The following is a 22,127-nucleotide window of genomic DNA, read 5'->3' on the forward strand; positions in this document are numbered from 1 at the left end:
CCGCCGCGCGTATTAGATTACGGAGCAAGCGGGTATCCCGTAGCGTTGTCATACCCAGCTTTCTCGCTCAAAATTCTGACCTCTCAGGAACCTAGCGAAACCACATTAGGAAAGTGATATTTGGCATTCAGCAAGAAATCAACGTGAAGATGAAAACTCTAGAATAATTTTCCAGGATTCTGAATATTTTTTTTTTTTGTGTCACTCGCTGTGAAATCTTGCTCCACATGCATTTGTATGAGATAGTTTCCATGTCTCTGGAACGTAGCCGCGCTACGTGCAAGACTTGGAACTGTGCACAAAGCAAGCTTACGCCCCCAATATTAGCCGCGACAAAATGTTTTACATTTTGCTAAATAACTACAGAGTAATCATTGTTTAAAGGACTGCCATGAGCGGGAAAGCTGCACATAAGTTCGCCATCGGGCGCTCTCGGAGGGACTTCGTTTCGGCGGTCTGTTGTCTATGCGGGCCGCCACCCTGGATTTGGATGTCGCCCGGCTTTCACCCTCCCTGCTAGTGTGGGCCGTCGAGTGCCAGCTTCCGCTCCTCATTACCCGTTTCTCGGCCACACTCCATTCCAGCGAACTCCGAAGTGGTCGGAACCGCCGTAGACTTCGCTCCTCGTCACAGCAAGCTCACTCGCCCCACGCTTCACCGTTCCCTTCGAGGTTTCTCGTCTCCTGTACTCAGCATACGCGAAGTGCTCGAGGGCAAGTAGAGCGCCGGCACATAATGGGAGTGAAATTAATAACATATCTGTTGACGCCCCCTCCGAGAATCGGGTTGAAACGTGGCAGACGATGCACGCTGGTTTTTTTTTTTTTTTTCTTTTTCTGTGAGCTGCGGGCGCAAAGCGCATGCGCAGGCACAGTGGCCATGGTCATGGAGGTTTTCAGCGTTGCCAAGCGAAGAAGTCGCCCGCTAAACTTTTCAGTGAGTATAACCTTATAAACTTCAGATCCTTTAAAATGTTCTCAAAACTCGTGCTAACGCATTCTGGTACTATCACGGCCTAAGTACATGCATACTTACGAGGCCCGGAGTGGTAGGTCGCACGTAAGGAAGACGATGCTCATCGTTCTCCATGCTTCCTGGCTCACCGATGCGAGCAGCTACTGAGAGACCGACTCCAGAACGTGTATATTTACGCCTGGTCATTGAACACTATGCTTATGGGATATGCAAGCTTCCTGTCCTTTACGGCGACAAATAGGGGGAGGGGCGTGAACGGGATACAACAGAAGGAGGAGGGCGGTCGCATTGGTTTCTGTTCGGCTCGTCTTTCACGCGCTGCAACCAAGTATTCAAGTCAACTGAATCGTCCAACACGAAGGTTTATTCCAATCTTGTGAAGTGAATTCTCACCGAAATATGCAGTTGTATAGGACGCACGTTAGTTTGCTCCCATCTCTTCCTCGCAGTGGGGAGTTCGGATGTGCAATTGGTGCGGTCATGCAGCCGAGCGCTTTCGTGCCCGCGCGTTTCGGTATTAAGTCTTTTAAAATTGAGTTGAACTGAATAACGTTTATTGAGATGGTGTAGGCCACAAGGCCGTAGTTGGGCAAAAGGGAAGATGGGTCGGAGGTCAGTCAGACATGATTAGTGCTTGTTGCACAGGATGCGTGATATTATTGGAGGGGGAGTGACCCAATCTCACACTACCCTTACCAGGCCACTCATAATTGAAAAGAAACCTAGAACATGTCGGAAATTAGGGTCTTCGTAAGGAGGCATCTGCAAAGCAATTCTGTAGTTCTGTTCAGAGGCACCTTAATGCCTCCAGGCGCTATAACACATGGTCACACGACTAAAAAAAGAAAGTGACGCGGCGACCAAACCGGCACAAAGGATAATCGCCACATAGCTTCTCCTGCCGAGCCGGTGTTCACATTCTGGCTCGCAACCTGCGCATTCAGGTGACGATTCCCGCTTCCTCTTCGCTGGTTGCTTTTGAAACTATGGCCGGGAAAAAAATTTCGGCTTTATCAGGTACGCCGGAAGGCCTACAAAAATCCCCGGAGCTTCACCGGTCCTGAGCGTCGCTCTCTCTCGCTTCAGCGAGAGGACGCCCCCGTTCCGGACGTGCTTGCTCATCAGTTCTGATAGTGTCGGCAGCATCGAAATGCTCTTCGCAAACACGCATATTCGTACAGTAAAAGCTAAATCAGCCCACTTCCAAAAGCGGTGTACCCTTTTCGGCATCTCTCGAAGTTCGGGCTAGTCGGAAGACAGAAGAGCGACACCTTTTCGTTTGTGCTCCTGTATGGGGAGCGGGTTCCCGTCATACGTTTCAGGCAATGTTGATCACAAGTTCCATGTCGTCGACCTCGTGCACCGTACGCTGGCCCAGGAAGTTCACGTGACACTGACGGCAGAAACGTGTTTGCGGGGAACACCGCGCGCTGCCGGCGCTGCCACTGCTGCGGTGGCTGCGGCGGGCCCGCCGGAAGCAACGGTCCCCTTACGACAGCTTGCGCCACGTAGCGGTCACTGTCGGCAGCATATCAAGCTCTCCCATAGAGTCACGGAGAAGCTTCGGGACCAGAACAGTATTGAAGGATTGTGGTGCAGTTAACACCTAAGTTAAGCATGTACTGCCTAGTCTTTTGATATTGAGCGCACCCACACTTCAGCTGCTACAAGTCATCCCACTCAGCTGCCCCCTTTCCGTGCTAAAGGAGCGCGTAGTTAGTTGCACTCCAATCCGTTGTGTACGTGCGCCACCCAACCACTCACAAGAAAGATGCGAGCGCCAATCCGAAGAAATTGGGTCAAAGCTGAGCCTTGGGGCACGCTGAGTTGTCGCAGAAAATAGCTACGGACTTCTGGTGAATGTGGAGTATGAACTCGCGACACGTTAGAAAAGAGGGAAATAGGAATGGTTTGTGGGTGGGTGTGCGGACCAGGTGACCACGAGAGGATCGTGGGAGCGATAATTGAGGCCGTTCTGAATGTCCAAGTACGGCTAAAACCTTATGTGTGCCAGGCAATAGCGGGGGTGCGTATCCTATCGCAACTCGAGGCGAATGGCCCCCCCGTGGGTAACCGAAAAGGAGAACAACGAAGCTGCTTTTGTGATGGATACGGGGGAAGGGTACAGCGCTGTCTTAGTATTATTTTTTGATGGGGGAGGGGAGGGGGTGGGTTAATGCGCCGAAGCTACACATGGACGATGAAGCACCGCGTATACAGTGGAGGGCTCAGGATTAATTTTGGCCGAAATAAAGTCACACTGGCGTTTTTGCTTTTCCCCTCCATCAGAAATGCGGCCGCCGCGGCTGGAAATCGAGCCCGCATCCCTGGGCTCGGAAGCGCATAGCCTTAGCCACCGCAGCGGGTCGCTGTCGTAGTAGTGATATCGTGACCAAGCGTGTTATTTCATGCATTTTGATTTGAAACTGTTTAACTTGCATTTAAAGTATTTGCGGTAATGTCTGTTATTAAGCCCGGCACCGCTGTTGCAGAGTGGCTGTAGCGGCTAATTGTGGCATTGATGATTCTTGGACATTAGTATCTTAAATGAGCCATGAAGTCAAGCACAAGTTTGTGTTATTCGAAAGATTTCGTGTTTTATAGTGCCCCCACTGCTTGTCCGAATGCAAACGAGGCTCTATTCGCTGAGAAATTAATTTAAGTTAAAATTTTGATATTCCGGCTAAATCGTGCGTTTTCGTGGTCTGAAATGACATCACGGAATCGACCGCTCTGCAGCCGATTGGGAAGCCTTGTTTACCGTTAGTGAACCTAGATGGGCGCCACCATGCCGTGGCAAGCCATTTTCTGCCTTTGGTTTGTTTTTGACCGTACTTAAACCTGGCTTGATTTTGTTCAGGGAGGAAATAATCGTTTCGTGAAACAGAGTGCTCGCTCGACAAATATGCTCGCGTAAGACACCGTTGCTTGCGTCTATCGGCCAGTGTCGCCTGAGGCAACCCCAAAGCCCCGCAGACCTGTGCAGCTAAACCAAGCATAGTGCGCGCAGTACCAACAGCAGTACGCATCGTTACTTCTATGTCTACGTGTGCTTTCGTAACTTCCACTGTTTGTCCCACCATTCTTACGGCTTTAAAAAGAATGTGCCCTAAATGTAAGCGCGAATAGCTCGTTCGGCAAGCTTATAAGCTCTGCCTAAATTGCGTTTGCTTTTCCCTGCCTCCGCCAATCGCAGAGCTGGCTGGTATGACATCACAGGTTCTGTTGCGGGAAATGAGCAAATGGGTCGCATGGCCATTCCCTTTTTCCTAATTATGTAGCTTAGTTGAGGGAAGTTTACGTTAAAAGGGGTGTCAATATGATTCTAACGAGGTAATCTTTTGAATGAACCAAACCTGTGTTTTCTCTTCATGGCTCCTTTAAAGGGACACTGGAGTGATTTGTGAACATTGCGAGATTACTAGCGCAAATCGTAGTCTGGAGTCTCTAGGCCACGTTTTTGACCCCACTCGCTACGTTTAGGCGAGTTCATTCAGTACAAAAATCTATTCGAAAGTGCTGTCCTCCTCTCTGCATTCTCCCTGCCGATTTCCTATAACGTTGTTATGACGCTCAATTGAGATGGCTTGGCTTGACTGCGCCACTGCACGACTCTCCAACTCTCCGACAAAATCAGACGGCCCAGCGTTTAGTCGTCCGGCCGCTTGCGGATCATCGCAGTTCGTTCGCTAAGTTGGAACTAAGCCACGACACGATGTGTGCCTGGAAGTATGTGCCTTTAGTTTGTTAGTTTGTAGACTTTATCAAGCTCTAAGTCCAAGTAGCTCCACACAAGCGCACATGCAATGCTTCACTGACTGGTACACTCATAGAAAACTTTAAGGCCAATCAAACGTGGGAAAAGACTCAGCGACGTTAATATAGGTACTAAGGAAAATAAATCAACCAAAACTTTTATTGTACAGCGTAAAACCAAAGTGCGGGAAGCACGTTTTGCGCTGGATGAATTACCCCAGTGGTCAGAAGCCCGACCACAGATGCTTGAGGAATGAGAGAGAGAATCAACTTTTATTGAGCCCTTAGTAAACGCAGGGACCAGACGGAGTGGAACCTTCTTCTCAGGTTCCATATGTGCCCAGCAGCTTCAGGACCCTAGCCGCCAGCGCGAGTTGGGTCGGTAGGTCGGGGCTGGACAACAAGGTCTCCCATCGCTCTAGGGGTTGGGGTTGGGGAGGGGGGAGGGTAGGAATGGTGGGGGGGGGGGGGGGTTCTTGAGCTTAGTGCACTCACCCAGGATGTGTTCTAGAGTGCCTTCGGATCGTCTGCAAAACAGGCATGAAGTGTCATGCTCTGCTGGGAACATTTTGTTCAAGACCACGGGATGCGCAAGCGACCCCGCTTGCGTGCGTCGCACAATCGTTTGCTGCCTTCGGCTAAGTTGCGGATGCGGACTGGGAAGCCTACATCTGCCGCTTCTGTACATTTGGATGATCTCTTTGTAACTCGTCACGGGGTGCGGTAGCCCTGGCTTGTCTCGGCCCGGATTGACAGTTCTCGGGCACAGTAGTCGGCGAGTGCGTTGCCTTCCACCTGCGAGTGAGCCGGGACCCACACGAGCTCGACGGCGCGTCCCTGTGATTTGCGTTTGGAGAGAATCGGTAGCGCCGTGGGAAAGATCTTCCCCTTGCGGTAGTTTGCGTAGGCGGTCTTGGAGTCTGTGACCACGGTTGTGCGAGTGCGAGGGCCACGGACACTTCTGCTTCGGCTGGATTCTTCGTCCGTATCGACGCGCCGGTGACCAGCTTATCGATGGTGGTGACGACTGCCGTTGCTCTGGTGCCGTGCTTGGGAAGCGAGGCGTCCCCGTAGATAATCTCTGGGTCCTCTTACAGCTGTCGAGCCAGTGCCTCGGCCCGCGCAGAGCGTCTCTCGTCGTTCCTCCCCGGCTGCATGTTCCGGCGGAGGGGCTTGGTCTTAATGATGTCTCTCCACGTTGCGGGGAGCGTCTCCATTGTCGGTTGCTGTTCAATTTGCCATCATATTTTGCGTAGGACGGCCCGGCCTTGCTCTGTCCGGCTCAGCCTCATTCTCTGGTTGGATAAGTGTGCTTCCACCAGCTCTTCCGCCGTGTTGTGGGCAACGATGTCCAGCAGCTTCTTTGTGGACGAGTAGATTGGCATGCCCATGGCGAGTTTGACTGCTTTCCTCATCGTCGTGTTCAGCGTCTCGCGGTTCGCCTTCGTAAGCTGGAGGTACGGGGCGGAGTACGTTACGCATGACACGGCGAACGCCTGCATTAGGCGCAGTGCGTCTTCTTTTTTGATGCCTTTGTTCCGGTTGGTGACTCTCCGGATCATGCTCATGATCTGTTCTGACGTTGTCTTGATTTTGTTGACGGCCGCGTGCGCCTTGCCGTCACTCCGCAACAGCAGGCCAAGTATACGTATCTGCTGCGTTGGCTTGATCTCTATGCCGTCGATAGTGATGGTGCCATCGATGGCGGCTCTTTCTTTGGTTTTCCGGGCTGTACCATGAGCAGCTCCGATTTCTGTGGATCGCAGCTCAGGCCGTAGGTCTTGGCGTACTCGTGGACGGTCGTTGCCGCTCTCTGCAGGACTTCCTCCGCCCAGGCATCGGACCCCGCGCGGTTCGTCCACACCGTTATATCGTCGGCATAGAACGCGTGGTCCACGCCTTCGATCTGATTGAGTAGTTCGGGCAGGGGCAGGAGGGCCAGGCTGAAGAGCAGAGGCGATAGGACCGACCCCTGTGGGGTACCCCTGTCTCCCAGCTCCACAGGCTGCAACCGTTGCCCTCCTATTCGGATGGCCGCCGTTCTCTTGGTTAAAAAATTTCACCATCTTCCCGTAGGGGAACCCTGAGTAGTATGCGAAGCAGCCATGGGGTCGACTCAAGTTCCCATTAGTTTGCAGTTCGATCGCGGCGTTGCGGGAGGAGAATGAGGGGAGCGGAGCGCGCGTGCGCGCCATTTATACCGCGGAGCTACAGTGGCGCCCCCACCAGAGTATGCAGCGGCTACTATCGCGTCTCTAACCCTAAGCTGCTTCGCATGATCGCGCGCGGAGCCGCAGGTGTTGCCATTCGTTGCGCAATCCAGGAGAGGAGAGGAGCTTCGGAGAGGAGAGGAGAAATGCCGGAGAGGAGAAGAGGAATGCCTCGCATACTACTCAGGGTTCCCCTACCGGAAGATGACGACGGTGGTTGAACGCGAAGCTATTTCGTGATGGATTCTTTGGTTGGCCAATCCCTAGGGGGCATCCTGCCACAATCATCATCAGCCGTGCCTGGCCAGGCATGCGCAGTGGGGGTGCGGATGGCGGACAACGACGAGGGAGGGAGGGACACAGCCCCGAGCATGAGATGCTTCGCATCTAAAAGTCTTTAATGTAGCCGTAGGTCTTTCGGCCACACCCCGCCTTGCGCAGGTTCTCAAGCACGCTGGCGTGGGACACCAAAGCCGGTGACGATCGAGATCCTGCTCCCGGGGTGGCCCGAACGGGGTCAGCCGGGGTCCATCGGGCGGCCCCAAGGGAGGCCACCGCTGGGAGTTGATGGGGAAAGGAGGCAGTCGAGGCTCGAGCGGTAGACGCCGGTGGTCCAGTTCGAGGTCTGTGAGGAATGCAGTCACCAGAGATGAGATATTTGTGTGAATTTGTGGGACGCTTACTGCACGAGCGCTATTCAAGAAATGGTCATCTATAGGCTGTTTGGAATGCTAAAGCTAAATAAAAATGTGAACAGGCTACACGATATATACTTTATATTTCCATGCCCGACAGCGTTGGCATTGGCCTTCCCTGTGGAGCAGAATGGCTCCTGTGTGTTAAGTATGAGACTGCCCAACATGCTTTCCTTGACTGCAACACGGCAAATTATTTCTCGGAAGGAGATCTAATCTTGCTTGCGAACCCTGTGTATCGTCACCTGGCTGAGCCTAAAATTTCTATGCGTGGAAGCGGACCACCCCGTCGTCCGTGACTCCGTCCTCGCCATAGGCCTCCACTCCCTCTGGAGAGTTGGGTAGACGCAGTGGAGTGCGCCCTCCACCCACAGCAGGCATGGCGACATTTTCTGCGGAAAGTGGAATGGATGGTTAGCGCACATAGAACAGCAGGCTCTGACCCGGAACTGCGAAGAACGCTCGCTCGAGGCAGTCATGCACTGAAGCGCTGTAACACAAGCGAGGAGAGGCGCCGACAAGGAAACTTCTAAGCCCATGCAAAGATTTGAACACTCAACGGGCCAGCGCATCCCTTGTTGGATCAATCCCTCTTTTCAATTGTATATACAAGAGAGATTAGCGCCGGCTTATTAGTCCCCCAGGTGTTCTTTATCCTTCGTAGTGTATAGCCTGTGTTTCTGTCGTCATTGTTCTTCCTTCTTCGTTTCGTGTTTTTCTAGCTGGATTAATGTTTCATTGTCATTTCACTACCCACAAAAAATGTAACCCACACATCCGCTGTCATAGCCACTGCTGAATTATGTGTCAACAAAGTTATCGTTATGAGATAAGTCGAGTAGTCTGGAGCATTAGCTGGATTGTTTTTCAATCCCCAAGTTCGAGTCTCCAATAACGCTAGTTCGTTTTTTTAACTGTATTGATTTATGTTTGGGTAAAATCTTTTTCACTGAATTCATTATTTTTGCGCTTTAACGTTCCATGCTCCACGAGCGAGTTTCACAGAACGCGTGCGACTTACACTGACGCGCTGGCGGGTTCTCGTTGTGGTGGCGTTGCCATAAGCACCGACTGCTTGCGGCACAGTCCTGAATCAGCCGACCCTGGGCCTGGTGCGAACACGCCTCAATACAGGCACGAGCCAGGCAAGCTCCAAAGATGGGGGAAAAGCGCATCGCATTTGAGCGTCTCCGGTGACGCGGTGGACCTGCATCCCCTGCGTACGCCTCGGCTCGTTACGATTCCAAGCCATACTGGCAGGCTTATCTGACGCATTTTACAGCCGACAACATGGCAGAAGCGTGGTATGCTGATTACTGAGATAACGAGAATGCCCATCCAACGATAACGTCGGATGCCAAGCATGTAGTTTCACATAACCAAAACCGAAACTGGTTTGAATTCGAATCTTAGACACCGTCCAATCCCATCGCATCTCGTATGCGCGTCACTGTTGTTAGTTGTTGCGGCCGCCAAAAATGTCGCGTGGCATTATTTCTTCTTTCAGGCTTTACAAAAAGAAGTACTGCTTTATCGACCGGATGAGCCATCAAAAGTGTGTTCATTGAAGTCAGTCAATGCAATGCAAACAAAAACACAAGTTTGCAGATTGAACTGAATTGAATTGAATTGCTTTATTTCCAGAAAGTATACGTAATTTTATGGTGGATTTGTCGGGGAAAAAAACCACTGGAGGCAGATTCACTTCAGTGTCCCTTGAAAGGCTAGTTACATCCCTTTTGTTGAGATGGTCTCCCCTTGTCTGCGCCCTTCCCGATTGGGCATGAAACGAAAAGCACCCCCCCCCCCCCCCTTCCCATCTCCATTTTTCTAGGAATGTTTATCGTGCCACAGGGGATAAATATTAACCGAAGTGACTGGTGGCCATGGAGGCTAATCACAACGCGTGGCGCTGCTGTTTGCAAGCTCACCGATAGTAAGAGCACCCGGCACACGCTGTGTTTAGAGATCGGGTGGAGGGGGCGGGGTGGAGAGTACGTTCTATCGCGACAGCGCGTTGATACGCGCCTGATAAGCACCGCATTTTTCGACCCGATCTTTTTTATTCTTTTTTTGGATGGTGGAAGGGGGGGGGGTGGAGAGTAGTATTGGGGGCATCGGTGTTTTTCTTCCTAAGATTGCACAATTTGGGATGGACTTAGTTGTACCGGCGCCCTCACTTTGGAAACGTGCAACACGCCGGTCACTACCGTCATTGGTAATTTGCGCTTAAATTTTTTTTTTGCTCGGGCTCGTACATCTCCTGTGTATGCCCTCCAAGAGCTCACGGTAAGTCTTTTCCATTGTCTGGTCTCTCAATTGCTTCCATTACTGCGGTGTAGTCCGCCGAACCAAAATATTTTTTTTAGATCTGTAGACAATTTTTGTACATAGGTCTATGCAGAGGTTTATGTAAGGAGAGGTTTATTACATTTCGCGGATTTGTCGGTAAAGCAGTTGATGGCATAAGTGAAGTCCATTGTTGAGTAACCTTTATTATATCCAGCTCTCTGTAAATATGTGGATTCGCTTTGTGGTAAGCAAATAGCTTAGGAAACAAATTGTATTCAGCAAGCGGTGGGCTGATGAGCCTGTAAAATTTGAGATGTTTGATATCCCCCTTCTCTAGGCTAGATATTGGTTGCTGTTTCTCCAGGCTAGTTACATCAAGTTCTTAGGCATGCTGAAGAATAAGTTTCCAAGCTTTCGCCAAGAAATATCTTCTCTACCCTTAGTAGACACACGGTTATCCCGTTGTCTCGGAGACCATGTCTTCTTTTCTTAATGTCACGGCAATTAGCACAATCCGAAGCGCTGCTTAAAAGTAGTAGGACTGCTGGGGACATTGATTAGTGCCAAAAAATATCGGGGCTGGCCAACTACAAAAATTCACGATCAGGGTGTCAAAAAATGTTAGACACTAGGTTAGATGGAATCGAATGGCGAAAGTGCTAATATGATTCTGTGGGGCAGCACTTATCAGCGTTCTCTGCTCTGTTGAGAGTCAGGTCCCATGTCCCACTCCGCATGCATAAGAGGGAATGGCTTGCGGGCGACCCCGCTCTCAATGAGGAGTAGGCGACTTTCGGAGCTTGCAGTATTTTTGGTGCCGACGCCTAAGACGTACATTAGCCATTGTGGCAGAGGTAGCACAAGCAGCTCGCCGTATACATTCAGTCAGGACGAAGACAAAAAGAGGAGCGGAATTTGAAAGGAAAGCGAACTGCTGCAGCGATGGATGATGCTGAAAGAGTATCAACGAAGGCCCGTGGAAAATTTCTTGCAGACTAAAATCGTAAACAGAGCCAGTGACGGGCACGGATGAAGATGCTGGGAGATGGGAGATTTCTGGGGGCAGGATAACAGTACAGATGATCATCACTTAAGATGATGGAAAGCAATTAAGGTCTATAAAATTATTAGTGTTTGCGCCGCATCTCGCTACTGATTAAAAACAAACAAACTCGAAGACAGGTAAATGCCAGAGGTGGGAATGGTTACAGTGACAAAAACAACGAGATGTGTAATATTTTGGTGCTAAATTCCTTCTTGATCAATTTACTGAAATATAATAAGCTAATGCTGTTGGAATCATTGCAAACTACCGTTATTAACGCTTCCAAGAATCAACAACATAAAAATAAATGTGTTGTGTTTTTACCCGGGTAGGATTGGTCCGTTCTCAAACACAATCTCGGATTGACTAACTCCAAGGCGAGTGGAGATAATACTTACGTGTAAATGTTTTGCAATCGGTTACAAAACGTTCACTGGGTACGTGGATGGCACGCAATAACATTCATTGCTGCCTTGTATAGAATGCGTGCGGAACGGTTCTTGACTCCGTATCGTCAATAAAAGTCGGCGTGAGGAACAAATATGCCCAGTCATCCCATACTGCGGCAAATATTTCTGGGAACCCACCCGCATTGATTGCACGTTTCAATGGCTGATAGTACACGTGGGATTTCACGAAGCGCCGCGTTTTATTCGAGGAAACAAAAAGCCACCACCGTTATTGCCGAGCTCCGTTTTCTCTCTTCATTCATCGGCGTTGAAAATACGCTCCCGCCGGGGGACAACAAAATAAGGGGACACCGACCGAACGAATACTCCCCGAACGCAGAGGAAATAAAATGAGTGTAATTTAGCGCAGCGGAACGACCAAGGATCCCTGGCGCGTTGTTAAACCCCGCCATGAACCCTGTAAACAAGAGAGAAAAAGATATATCAGATGAAGAATTTTGAAAGACGTAAAGAAAGTGGAGAAAAAATGCCAGCCAGGTGGGATCCGAACCCACGACCTTCACTGCCAACCCTTATATTCTTCATCTGTTTCAATGACCTACCGTATTTTTCCCCCTTTGCACTCCGAGGCATTCTTGACTACTGCCAGCCCTTATTTATGTCTTTATTCAATGAGCCCCTCATTTCCCATTCTGATTTGCTATATATATATATATATATATATATATATATATATATATATAGCGTATGAATAAAGTACAATGGGGCCGGTAAAAATGTACAGTAAAAGAGAAGGCTAAAGGGTAACGACCGAACATGTATTAACGTTTCGGCTTGGGGCAAGCCTTCGTCAGGAGTACTAAGGCTTGCCCCAAGCCGAAACGTTCATACATGCTCGTTCGTTACCCTTTAGTCTTCTCTTTCACTATATATATATATATATATATATATATATATATATATATATATATATATATATATATATATATATATATATATATATATGTATATATATATATATATGTATATATATATATATGTATATATATATATATATATATATATATATATATATATATATATATATATATATATATATATATATATATATATATATATATATATATATATATATATATATATATATATATATATATATATATATATATATATATATATATATATATATATATATATATTATATATATACCTCGGTGACAGCAACAGCGGAGGGTTTATTTCGACGTTTCGACTTCGAGACAAGTCTTCTACGGGAATGATGGCTTCGGTCGCTTCGGAAGAGAGCATATATGTCGGGAGTGGGAAGCGGGTTTACGAATGGCCAACGATACCACACACAAACATACGTGAATAACACAAACACGAAGCGGGAATCATCCTTATTAGAAGAATGAACAAAAAATAAACAACGAAGAGAGAGACGCCCAGATATTTGGGGAAAAAAAAGAGAGCCGGAAAAAAAAAGAGGCCGGAAGGGGGGGTATTTAATAACCAGCCCAGTAGGGCATTGTAACCCAGCCTTAGTTTAAGCGAAATTTAACTGTTCGCGCGCTTTTCCGAAAAGGGTGCAAATGGGAAAAAGAAAGGGTGAAGATAGGTGTCCCATCAGACTGGCGGAGACAGGTTAACAAATTATCCTATTTTTTTACCGCCAAATTAGCGCTACCTCAACCCAATATCGACAAAAAAATCCTTCAAACCAGCACGCTAGGCCTCTAATTAATAAAAATTAACTCGTTCGCTGAGTACGAGAAAACCAACTCCCGGTTTTAACATTTTGCGAGCAGAACAAAAGGAAGGAAGAGGGAATAAAAAAGTTACATAAAAGCACACGCCTGACTTACCAAGAGGTGCGATTCTGTAAATGCGAACATTTATAAATGCAAAAAAGCGGAGTGACCCGGACAGCAAGGCGCGTAAAAAGGCAGGTGTCTGAATGCAAAATACCACAGCAGCCATCCTAAAGCTCCTGTGCCAGCTAATTTGATTTCGGGATCACCACCACGTAAACAGAATAAATCGCGTCCCTCTCTAATCTTGCCACCACGATCCGATGAGGTGGAAGCTCCTCTTCCGGACCTTTTCCCCTGTGGAACGCCAAAGCGGCGCTTTTTCTTGTGTGTTTGCGCGTTCTTGCATCGTCTCACAGCAGCAGATAAGGCACGCACCCTTTTTATTACCTTGGCTTTAACTTCACTCCTTCCTTCCTTCCGTTTTCTTCGTCGTCAAGTAACTTCGTCGCCCCCCCCCCCCTTTCCCGCCTTTTTTTTTTTTTTTTTTGAGCCGGACCGTTAACATTTCTACCGCTTAATCGCGGCTGCCGGAACACCGTTACTTACACGCCACAAAAAAAGTAAAAAAAAAAAAACTGCTCTTTTATTACCGCTTCAAAATTAATTTTTTTTCCGCAGACGCCTAATGCGGCGTCAGTGTTGTGAACGCGGCACTCAAAAATAACTCTTCTCCTTCCTTTTTTTTTATTTTTGAGGCAAGAAAGGAGGAAGCAGCGGCGAGATTCGTTACTCACGTCACTTGTGCAGGAGAGGACCGGGGCGTGTCTGTCCTGGCCGTCCCCACGTGGAAGAACTTGTTTTTATCCACACGTAACAATTCATCACCGTTATTAAATTGGATGCTGCTGGGTTACTGAGCTTTCCACTTTCCTTACCGGGTTATGAGGCGCGTTAAACGGCCTGTTTTTCTCAAGACAAATAAATCAAAACAAGCGAGATTACCTTGCGGTAACAATTTTTTTGCGGCCTCGCTTTCTGTTGGGTAAGGGCGGTTGTTTTTTTTTCCGGATGCGGTTTTTGTGAAGATGGGTGGGGGAGTGAACAACTGCGGACTTACGCGAAAGATAGAACAGAAAAAAGGGATGAAACGTGGATCTCAGGTCTTTCCTTTCCACTCAAAAATTAATAACAGGCGCCGCGCACGATCAACGAGCCGAAAAGCGCAACTCGGATAGAGTACGATACAGCGCTGTCGGGCCTAATGTGATGTGGCTCACATTATGTTTTGGTACACGTTGCAGCAGTTCTCGGAAGAAGGAGGAGGAGGAGTAGCAGAAAAGAGCATCCGCATCTTTTTCGCAGCCCGCATCGCGACGGAGCCAGCCGGGGGAGCAGCGGCAACGGTAGCTTGACTGAAGGCTGAGGGAAACGCCAGCCCGCTGCCTTTATTTCCCCCGTTCCCCCGCCTGGGTTCCCTCGACGCCGCCGCATCGATCGCGTGCCTCGGTGAGAAGACGCGCGAGGGGGAGGGCACGCGTTGCGATACAGTGCCGAGGGTGACGCCATTGCTTCGCGCAACGACCGCCAGCCAGCGAAGGACCACGCGCGCAGGCGCACTGCCGTCGTCGCCGGGGCAACGGAGCTCGAGCGAATCGGCCCCACTTCGATCGGCCCCAGAGAACGCGCGGGCGACATGTTGGACGTGGGCTTCCGCCGCCGCGGCACAGTGGCCAGCTGAACGCGCACCGTCCGTCGCAGATCAGCCCCGCCGTCGAAGCCCCGAACCGGGCCCCCGCCATGGGAACCGTGCTCAGCTTCTCGCCCCGAGACCGCAAGCCGCAGAGCTACAGCGAGTACAACCTCTACAGCTACGAACAGCTCAACAACGCCAAGAACAGCCAGCACAGCGCCAAGATGGGCCACCACCAGGACAGGATGGCGCCCAGTCAGCAGCAGACGCAGCCGCCGCTGCCCGGAGGAGGAGGGGGAGGAGGAGGAGGCCACCACTACCACCATGGCCACCACCACGGCCACCACCACCACCACAACAACAACAATAACAACAACAACAACAACCAGAACCAGCAGCAGAACAACCACAACACCGGCAACAACCTCAAGAAGCACACGCTGTTCATCAACGCGCTCAGCTGGAAGCACTTCAACGTCTCCACCAAGAAAAAGGCCGAGAAGAGTAAGTCGGCGGCGCCGCCGCGCCAGCCGCTCGAACCGGTGGACCCGAACAAGAATGTGCACAAGTCGCTCTCGTGCTACAACCTGGGCTTGGACATCGTCGGATCGGGCCGTGCCCTCGTAGAGCGCCCGCCAACCAGCGGTAAGCCGGCGCCGCCTCCCCTGCCACCCAAGCCATCCGTGGTGAGACCGGCTCCGCCGAAACCCGCTGGCGCCCTTCAGTCGGCAGCTGGCGGAAGTCCTCAGCGCAAGACAGTGATCCAGGCGTCCACGTCGGAGCTGCTACGCTGCCTGGGCGAGTTCCTCGGGCAGCGCTGCAAGCGGCTTCGCGACTTCCAGCCGGGCGACGCGGTTCTCTGGCTGCGCACCGTGGACCGGTCGCTGCTGCTTCAAGGGTGGCAGGACATCGCCTTCATCAACCCGGCCAACGTGGTCTTCCTCTACATGCTTGTGCGCGAGCTCGTCGACGAGGACGTGTCCAGTGAGCGCGAGCTCCAGGCCGTCGTCCTCACGTGCCTGTACCTGTCGTACGCGTACATGGGCAATGAAATCTCGTACCCGCTCAAGCCATTTCTGGTGGACGAGAATCGCGACAAGTTCTGGGACCGCTGCCTGGTCATCATAGACACGCTGAGCGGGAGCATGCTACGCATCAACAGCGAGCCAGGATTCTTCACCGAGGTCTTCAGCGAGCTGAAGGCGTGCGCCCCTCAGCCGGCGGCCACGGCTCGCGTCTGTTGAAGACCGCCTTCGGCCCCGCCGGATGCGGGGCTCGGCTTTAGGACCATGACGACGCCAAAGACGAACCTTTCCTCCGGACTGCTGCGGCCTGAGCAGGAGGAGAGGCCACAACCCGTCCCTGTGCCCAAGTCGTCACCTCAGCGCCGTACTCTCGGTGTGCGCAGCGTGAAGACGAGGCTTCTCGGCTTCACCCTACGGAGGACGTTGGTCGACCGTTCTCTTTCCTTGATGCTGTTGCTGTTTCCGTCGCCCTTCTGTCTTCAACTGTAGCGGCTCGCTCGCACTCTGCACGAGTGGGCTGTCCTGATTTGAAGATTGTGTTCAGCTGAAAGCACGCAGTCCACAACAGCAGCTGTTTCCCTTGAGTTGGCTTTGTACGCACCCTTGGAAGAACAAAAGAATCGTCTGCACAAGACCTGGAAGTCATCAGATACGAAGCAAGAACGCTCCCCTCAGTGCAGTTGGTTTGAGCCTTTTTATCACTCCTTTAAAGCTATACCAAGCGAAGGGTCCACGTGCAATTAACGTTATCAGCAACTATTTCTGTTGTTCTAGTTAAAGAAAGAAATGCGGTACAACGCCACTTGCAGCGCACGCCGGGATGTACGGTGAAGAAATCGGTAGTGCACCCAAAATGGCGCCCACTGAGGAGTCGCCATAACTGCCAAAAATATCCCGGAAGAGCGGAATTCGAAGAGCGTCACTGAAGGGCAGCTTCCGAGAGCGCCGACTTCTACGGCTTCCTTTTCTGCCTGTTCAACGGGACAAAGGATACCGACCGCGATGCTCCGTGTGTTCAAAACGCCACGCGTCCACGTGAGTGACTGTGTTAAGAAGACTGAGATATTTTTGTTGCTTGGTTTCGCAATCCCGTGGGTGCGGACAGAATGCCCGAATACACGGCAGAAGAGTTATGTTCCCCTCCCGAACACGATGGTACCCTGCGCTGTTATGACTGACTCGTTGTTAAGGGACAAAGCTGCAATGGTATCTTTCTTTTTCTTTTTCTCACCTCCAACGTATGTGGGTTTCTTCGTGGTGTCCCTCGGCTTTTGTGCATGCACAGTGTGGGAACCACTTCGGACCTGAGGTGAGTTAAGCATTTGCTGTGCAGCCATGCTACGTGCGCAATCCAATGCGTGCCCGCCCGATAGCACGCCTATATTTAGACGGCGGAAGACAGGAAGGGGGGGGGGGGGGGGGGGATTATTGAACTTCTCCTCTCGCGTTTCGTTCTGGCCGATAGGGAGTTTGCCTTTTGAGGCACGTTTGCCTGTCGATCGAACTGACTGCCCTCAATGCTGCCGTGCGCTGTTCGTGCTTTCCTTTAACCGTGTTCATTCGACGCGCAGCGATCCCTGCGCGGGTTTTGCGAAAAAGAACTGTGACCAGTACAAAAAACGTGAATTCAAAGATCCAGAGAGAAAAAAAATAAGTGTTGCGGGAATAATCTCGAATCTCAACTGACCGCGCACTATAATCTGCGATTATTGTTTCTGTTGAACTACTTTCATGTACGCGCCAGGATGATAAGATAGACCAATCCGAACGAAACGCGGAAGGAGAGAGAAGTAACAACAATCTATAGAGCATATAGGATATAGAAGCAAATAATTTTGCGCTGTGCCAATGCTGTAAAGATTTAGTGGGTCGTGAATGTAAAAGTGAGAGAAGAGCGACTCTGAAGAATCCGTAGATTATATACGTGACTTTTTTTTTTTTTTTGTAAAACGAGACACTCGCATAATACACATTTTGCACACTTTGAATTGACTCGACAGAACGCAACTTCGGGTCTAGGAAAGGCGGTCAAAGAGTGCCCTAGCAGCGTTGACCATTTTTAAAAGTATTTTACCACGGTTTTCTTTTCTTGTTTTCTCTAAACCTAGCTCTCACTTTTCTTTCTCTCTCTTCAATTTCTGACTCTCCTGTCAAAAAAGGTTCGCTGGTGCGTAATACCTGCTTAACTACAAGTGTTCTTCTTTTAACACTTATTTGTCGATGTAGGTGAAGATAATAAGTGGAGTAAGCAAAACGTCCATTTCAAAGCCGCGTAGTGTCCCACTTGCCTGGCGCCGTTATTTTTGCAACGCGACCAGACCTCGCCATATAGACGAGTATAAGCCAACACAAATAACTCTTATACTAGTTTTTATTTCATAGGTGTACATAAGACTGTTACAAGGAAAGCGTGCTATCGTTTCGTCCACTTCATTTCGTAGCAACACTAACGGGGCCCAAAGTAAACGCTTGAAAAAAAGTGAAATAAAAGAAACCAGCGACGAAGGAGGGGCGATGCGTCGCTGTGGCGACTTGGCGGCCATTTTGCGTGAAATTCGCAACCTTTCCCTTGGAAAGAGGGGCGGGGAGAAATATCGACCCTGCGGAGTCCCCAAGCGCTCCTCCGAGCGACGGCTGGCTGCGCATGCGTATCCCGGTGGCAGTCTGCCGCGCATTACTCATAGAAAACCATTATATGAGGCGTCTCCTCGGAAACGGCGCTCGGTATTTTTCCGTTGGATTGTTTCTGTAAATATGGTTTTATCCCGTTTCTCCGACGTCACACTCATTCAGTACAGTAAAAAAGGGGATGTCGAAGACTTGTTTTTGTTAGCGCTTCTAGCGGGAGCACTGATTGATGGCGGAGTTGGGGGGAAGCGTGACATAAGCGAACGCGAGACTCGAATAAATTAATGAAAACAGCAACGGGATCGGCATTTGTGTAGGGTGTCGTGACGAAAACGTTGGGTTAAACTCTTCTCTTTATTGTTTGTGGTTTTTTGGTTGTTTGAATTATGCACTAATAATTTAGTTAGTCACCTACATGAAGAATGAGAACTGAGATTGCCAAGTTTTTAAAGAAAGCGAACTCGTTCAGTGCTCGCGTTGACTCCCAACACGTGCTTGTAAAGCTGGCTCTGCCTTAACAGAAATCATTCTGCGGCGAAGCGCGCTTTAGGTGACATTGATCATGGAGCATTATTTGCGAAGCCCGGCTGTTGTGTCATCGGAAGACATAGCTGACGGGAGAGCCTAACGCCAGCCTGTGTTCTCAGGTACATTGAATCGTAAAGGAGGAGGGAGGTGGATGAACTAGGGGCAGGATTGAAGTCAGTGCGCCAGAAATTATGTATTTTAAACCTTAATTCGTCCTCTTCCAAGTATCTTTCTCTGCCCTCAAGGCATTCCAATACCAAAACTTTTTTTCTGATTCATTCGTTTCATTGGACGCGTATTCCCGAAACACTTCGGACGCATTTGTGTCTGTTGCTCTACCTTAATAAGGTCTTGCAAAATTACTGATGGTGGGCTTCTTGTTCAACTTTTACTTTGTCGCCGTGTTGAATGTTTACAAAATATTGCGTTCTAACTTGTTGCTGTTGTGCCGTTTACAGGTTGCAACAAAGATTGAACTCTGGTTTACGATGTGAATGAACGGGGGTTTCAAACGCGAACGATGCCAAGTGGTCAAATTAAATTTGCGTTTGCTACCCAGTTGGTCATATTTTCTTTTTGAGCGGGAAAGCGCCCCCTCGGCATAGGAGATTTTTTGTTAAATTTTTAACGGAAAAACTTAATTTAATGAAGAGTCTAGAGATGGTCCGTGATCACGCGGATCCACGTTACGTTGCGGCCGCACGACGCGCTAATGTCACAGTTCATCTCTCTTATCTCGAGTGCTACGTGTCATTGCATAGTCATCATTACAGTGCATAACATCACACCTGTTACAATACCCAGTAGAAGTGTTCACGGACGATGGAGGTGATGTACTAGGCTTGGTTGTTCTCTCACTTCTCCCAAACATCCACCCGACAAGAACACATCCAAGGGTGACGTGCGGAAGCTTGTGCTGCTCATTTGTACAAAGAATATATCAGCTGGGAAAATAAAGACTGTTCTGACTTTTCACTCGCTCGGAAGTTTTGCTTTGTGTCTTCGGCGTACACAGAAGACCACTTGTCTAGCGCATGAATTCTTTTAGTCGGTCACCGTGGGAACCTTCCGGAAGCTCAACTGCGGCTGGGCTTCTTGTTGCAGGTTCAGCGCATATGAAGTTGCAAATCAACCAAAAGCTTTGAGAAACGACTACGAAACAGTTGTAAATAGTCAGTAGAAGCAGCATGGTCTTCGGCTCTTCGCGATCGCGGGGTTCCGACTAGCTCCTCATACGGCATACGTCATTTTAAGCAGAAGCGTTGTATTTTAGGGTTTTATTGCGATTTGTGAAATTTGTTTAGACCATCTGAGCAGCAGAAAATCGTAATTCTCTAAAAGGCAGGGCGAAAAGACGAAACAGTAGGTGGTGATTTTATTGGGCAAACCAAGGACTTGCCTCAAAAAGACTGCAAAGTATCTAGTTCCAGTACGCATTTATTCAGGTTATTTATAAATAATTAACGACGTCCTTAGCCTCGGTTCCTGTTTCAGAAGCCGATTTTATTGCTTTCATTGGCCATACTGATGATAACGCAAACTAAACAAGGAATTGCTGCACGAACTACGCCGCCAAGAGCATAGTGAAAAAGCTAGCGTTGAGAAAACTGCACTTTTGGCGTTTGAATACATTGCAAGCCTACGTAATGACATTCTTCTTTTTATTTATTTAACACGACAGTGGGTTTTCCGGGTTACACCAAGATTTCTATGACGTCATATTCATCACGAAAATGACGCCAATACAACGAAGCAAGCGGCCTGTAAAGGGTGCACCCCTGCACACAGGGTCTTCCCTTGGGGAAGCAACCTTTAGTACTAAGGAGTACCTTATACTTAGGGTTGTGCATTTTCGGGTTTTGCTTTTAACACGAAAGTGTGTTATGCCGGAATACATCAAGGTTTCACTGACGTCATATCCGTCACGGAAATGACGCCAGTATACCTTTGCCGAAGAGGCCTGCCAGCAGGACATCGCTCGGCAAGCACCCACAAGACAGCCGCCTATCCGCAAATCATGCTCAGCTGCAGATTTCGCTGTGCATTTCACTTCCGTGTTTTACCGATTCCTATGACAGAGAAATCAACCACAGTTTCTTTGTTATACACGTGTCCTAGAAAGGTTACTTAAAGTTTGGCGTGGACATGAGGAGGCGTGCAATCCACGTGCCACCCCCGTAGATGCACTTACATTTCCCAAAGCAAAGCATCTAGCCAAGCTCGAAATCGGAACGCAGCCTAACGCGTGAGGACCTGAGGCTGAGTGTTGGTAATGCTTAATAAACTGAATTTGGTGTCTCTTGAAGAGAAACTTTCATACTATCACTGATGACATCTTTAGTCGAAAACGAAGTGCAGAAAAGCCAACTTTCTCTGAAGATGATGATGATCGTGGGTGAAGCGAAGAAAAAAATAAGTCGCTCCCCGCGGTCGGAATGGAACCTGCGTGCCACGAGTTAAGAAGACGACGTCTATCCGATTGCGCCATTTGGGCGACGTTGAAGCAGTTTGTATTTGGAGAAGGGTGCATGGAAGTTCAAAATGAAACACAAATGAATAAGGTCAACTCTCTTCTGGGTTGGTTCGTTTGGTGTTGGACTTGATTTTAGAAAGTTTCGCATTCCACCATCGCTGTCGTTTCTACAGAGAAGTGCTGGATTTCTTTAAAACATGTGTACAATCAAAGTTGCAAGGTACATCTATTCTACGTATACATTTCCTTTCGCTACAGTTTAAAAAAAAAACAAAAAAAAAACACGAGCAAGCTTTACCAATGCTGTTTCATCTTTCACTATTGGTGATGTCGCCAATCACGGAGCTGAAAAAGTAACAAGGTGGCGGTATAGAGTATCACTTTTTTTGCATTTTCTGCATTACGAAACAACTGATGCTACCTTAATTTGTACGGCTGTAGTTTCGACGCCGCAATATGCCAATATAGGCCAACTTAATTTCGCACCCTTTATAGTCCAGCGTGCTGCTTATATATGTCGGCGCAATTGAAAGAAGCAATGGTTAAAACAAAAAATTACGCCCACCTCCCCTCGCGGGAACCTTGGTGTGATGCGACGCTGAAGGGGGTTCCATTGGCGTCGCATCAAGCAATCGTCGGATACGGC

At 49.2% G+C, this 22,127-nt stretch overlaps 1 protein-coding gene across 1 annotated transcript; it reads left to right on the top strand.

The window, feature by feature from the left end:
- Positions 1–13,982: 13,982 nt before the first annotated feature.
- Cdk5alpha (Cdk5 activator-like protein) lies at positions 13,983–19,983 on the top strand. The gene has a single exon (XM_077699023.1). The coding sequence runs from the start codon at positions 14,935–14,937 to the stop codon at positions 16,069–16,071; it is 1,137 nt and encodes a 378-aa protein (XP_077555149.1). The 5' UTR covers positions 13,983–14,934; the 3' UTR covers positions 16,072–19,983.
- Positions 19,984–22,127: the final 2,144 nt, after the last annotated feature.

This window comes from Haemaphysalis longicornis, unplaced genomic scaffold (assembly GCF_048455015.1).
Source record: "Haemaphysalis longicornis isolate Haplotype H1 unplaced genomic scaffold, Haemaphysalis longicornis Haplotype H1 scaffold_2, whole genome shotgun sequence".
Lineage (NCBI taxonomy): Eukaryota > Metazoa > Arthropoda > Arachnida > Ixodida > Ixodidae > Haemaphysalis > Haemaphysalis longicornis.

Coding starts and splice junctions, on each gene's coding strand:
- Cdk5alpha (XM_077699023.1), top strand. CDS start 14,935: ATGGGAACCGTGCTCAGCTTCTCGCCCCGAGACCGCAAGCCGCAGAGC.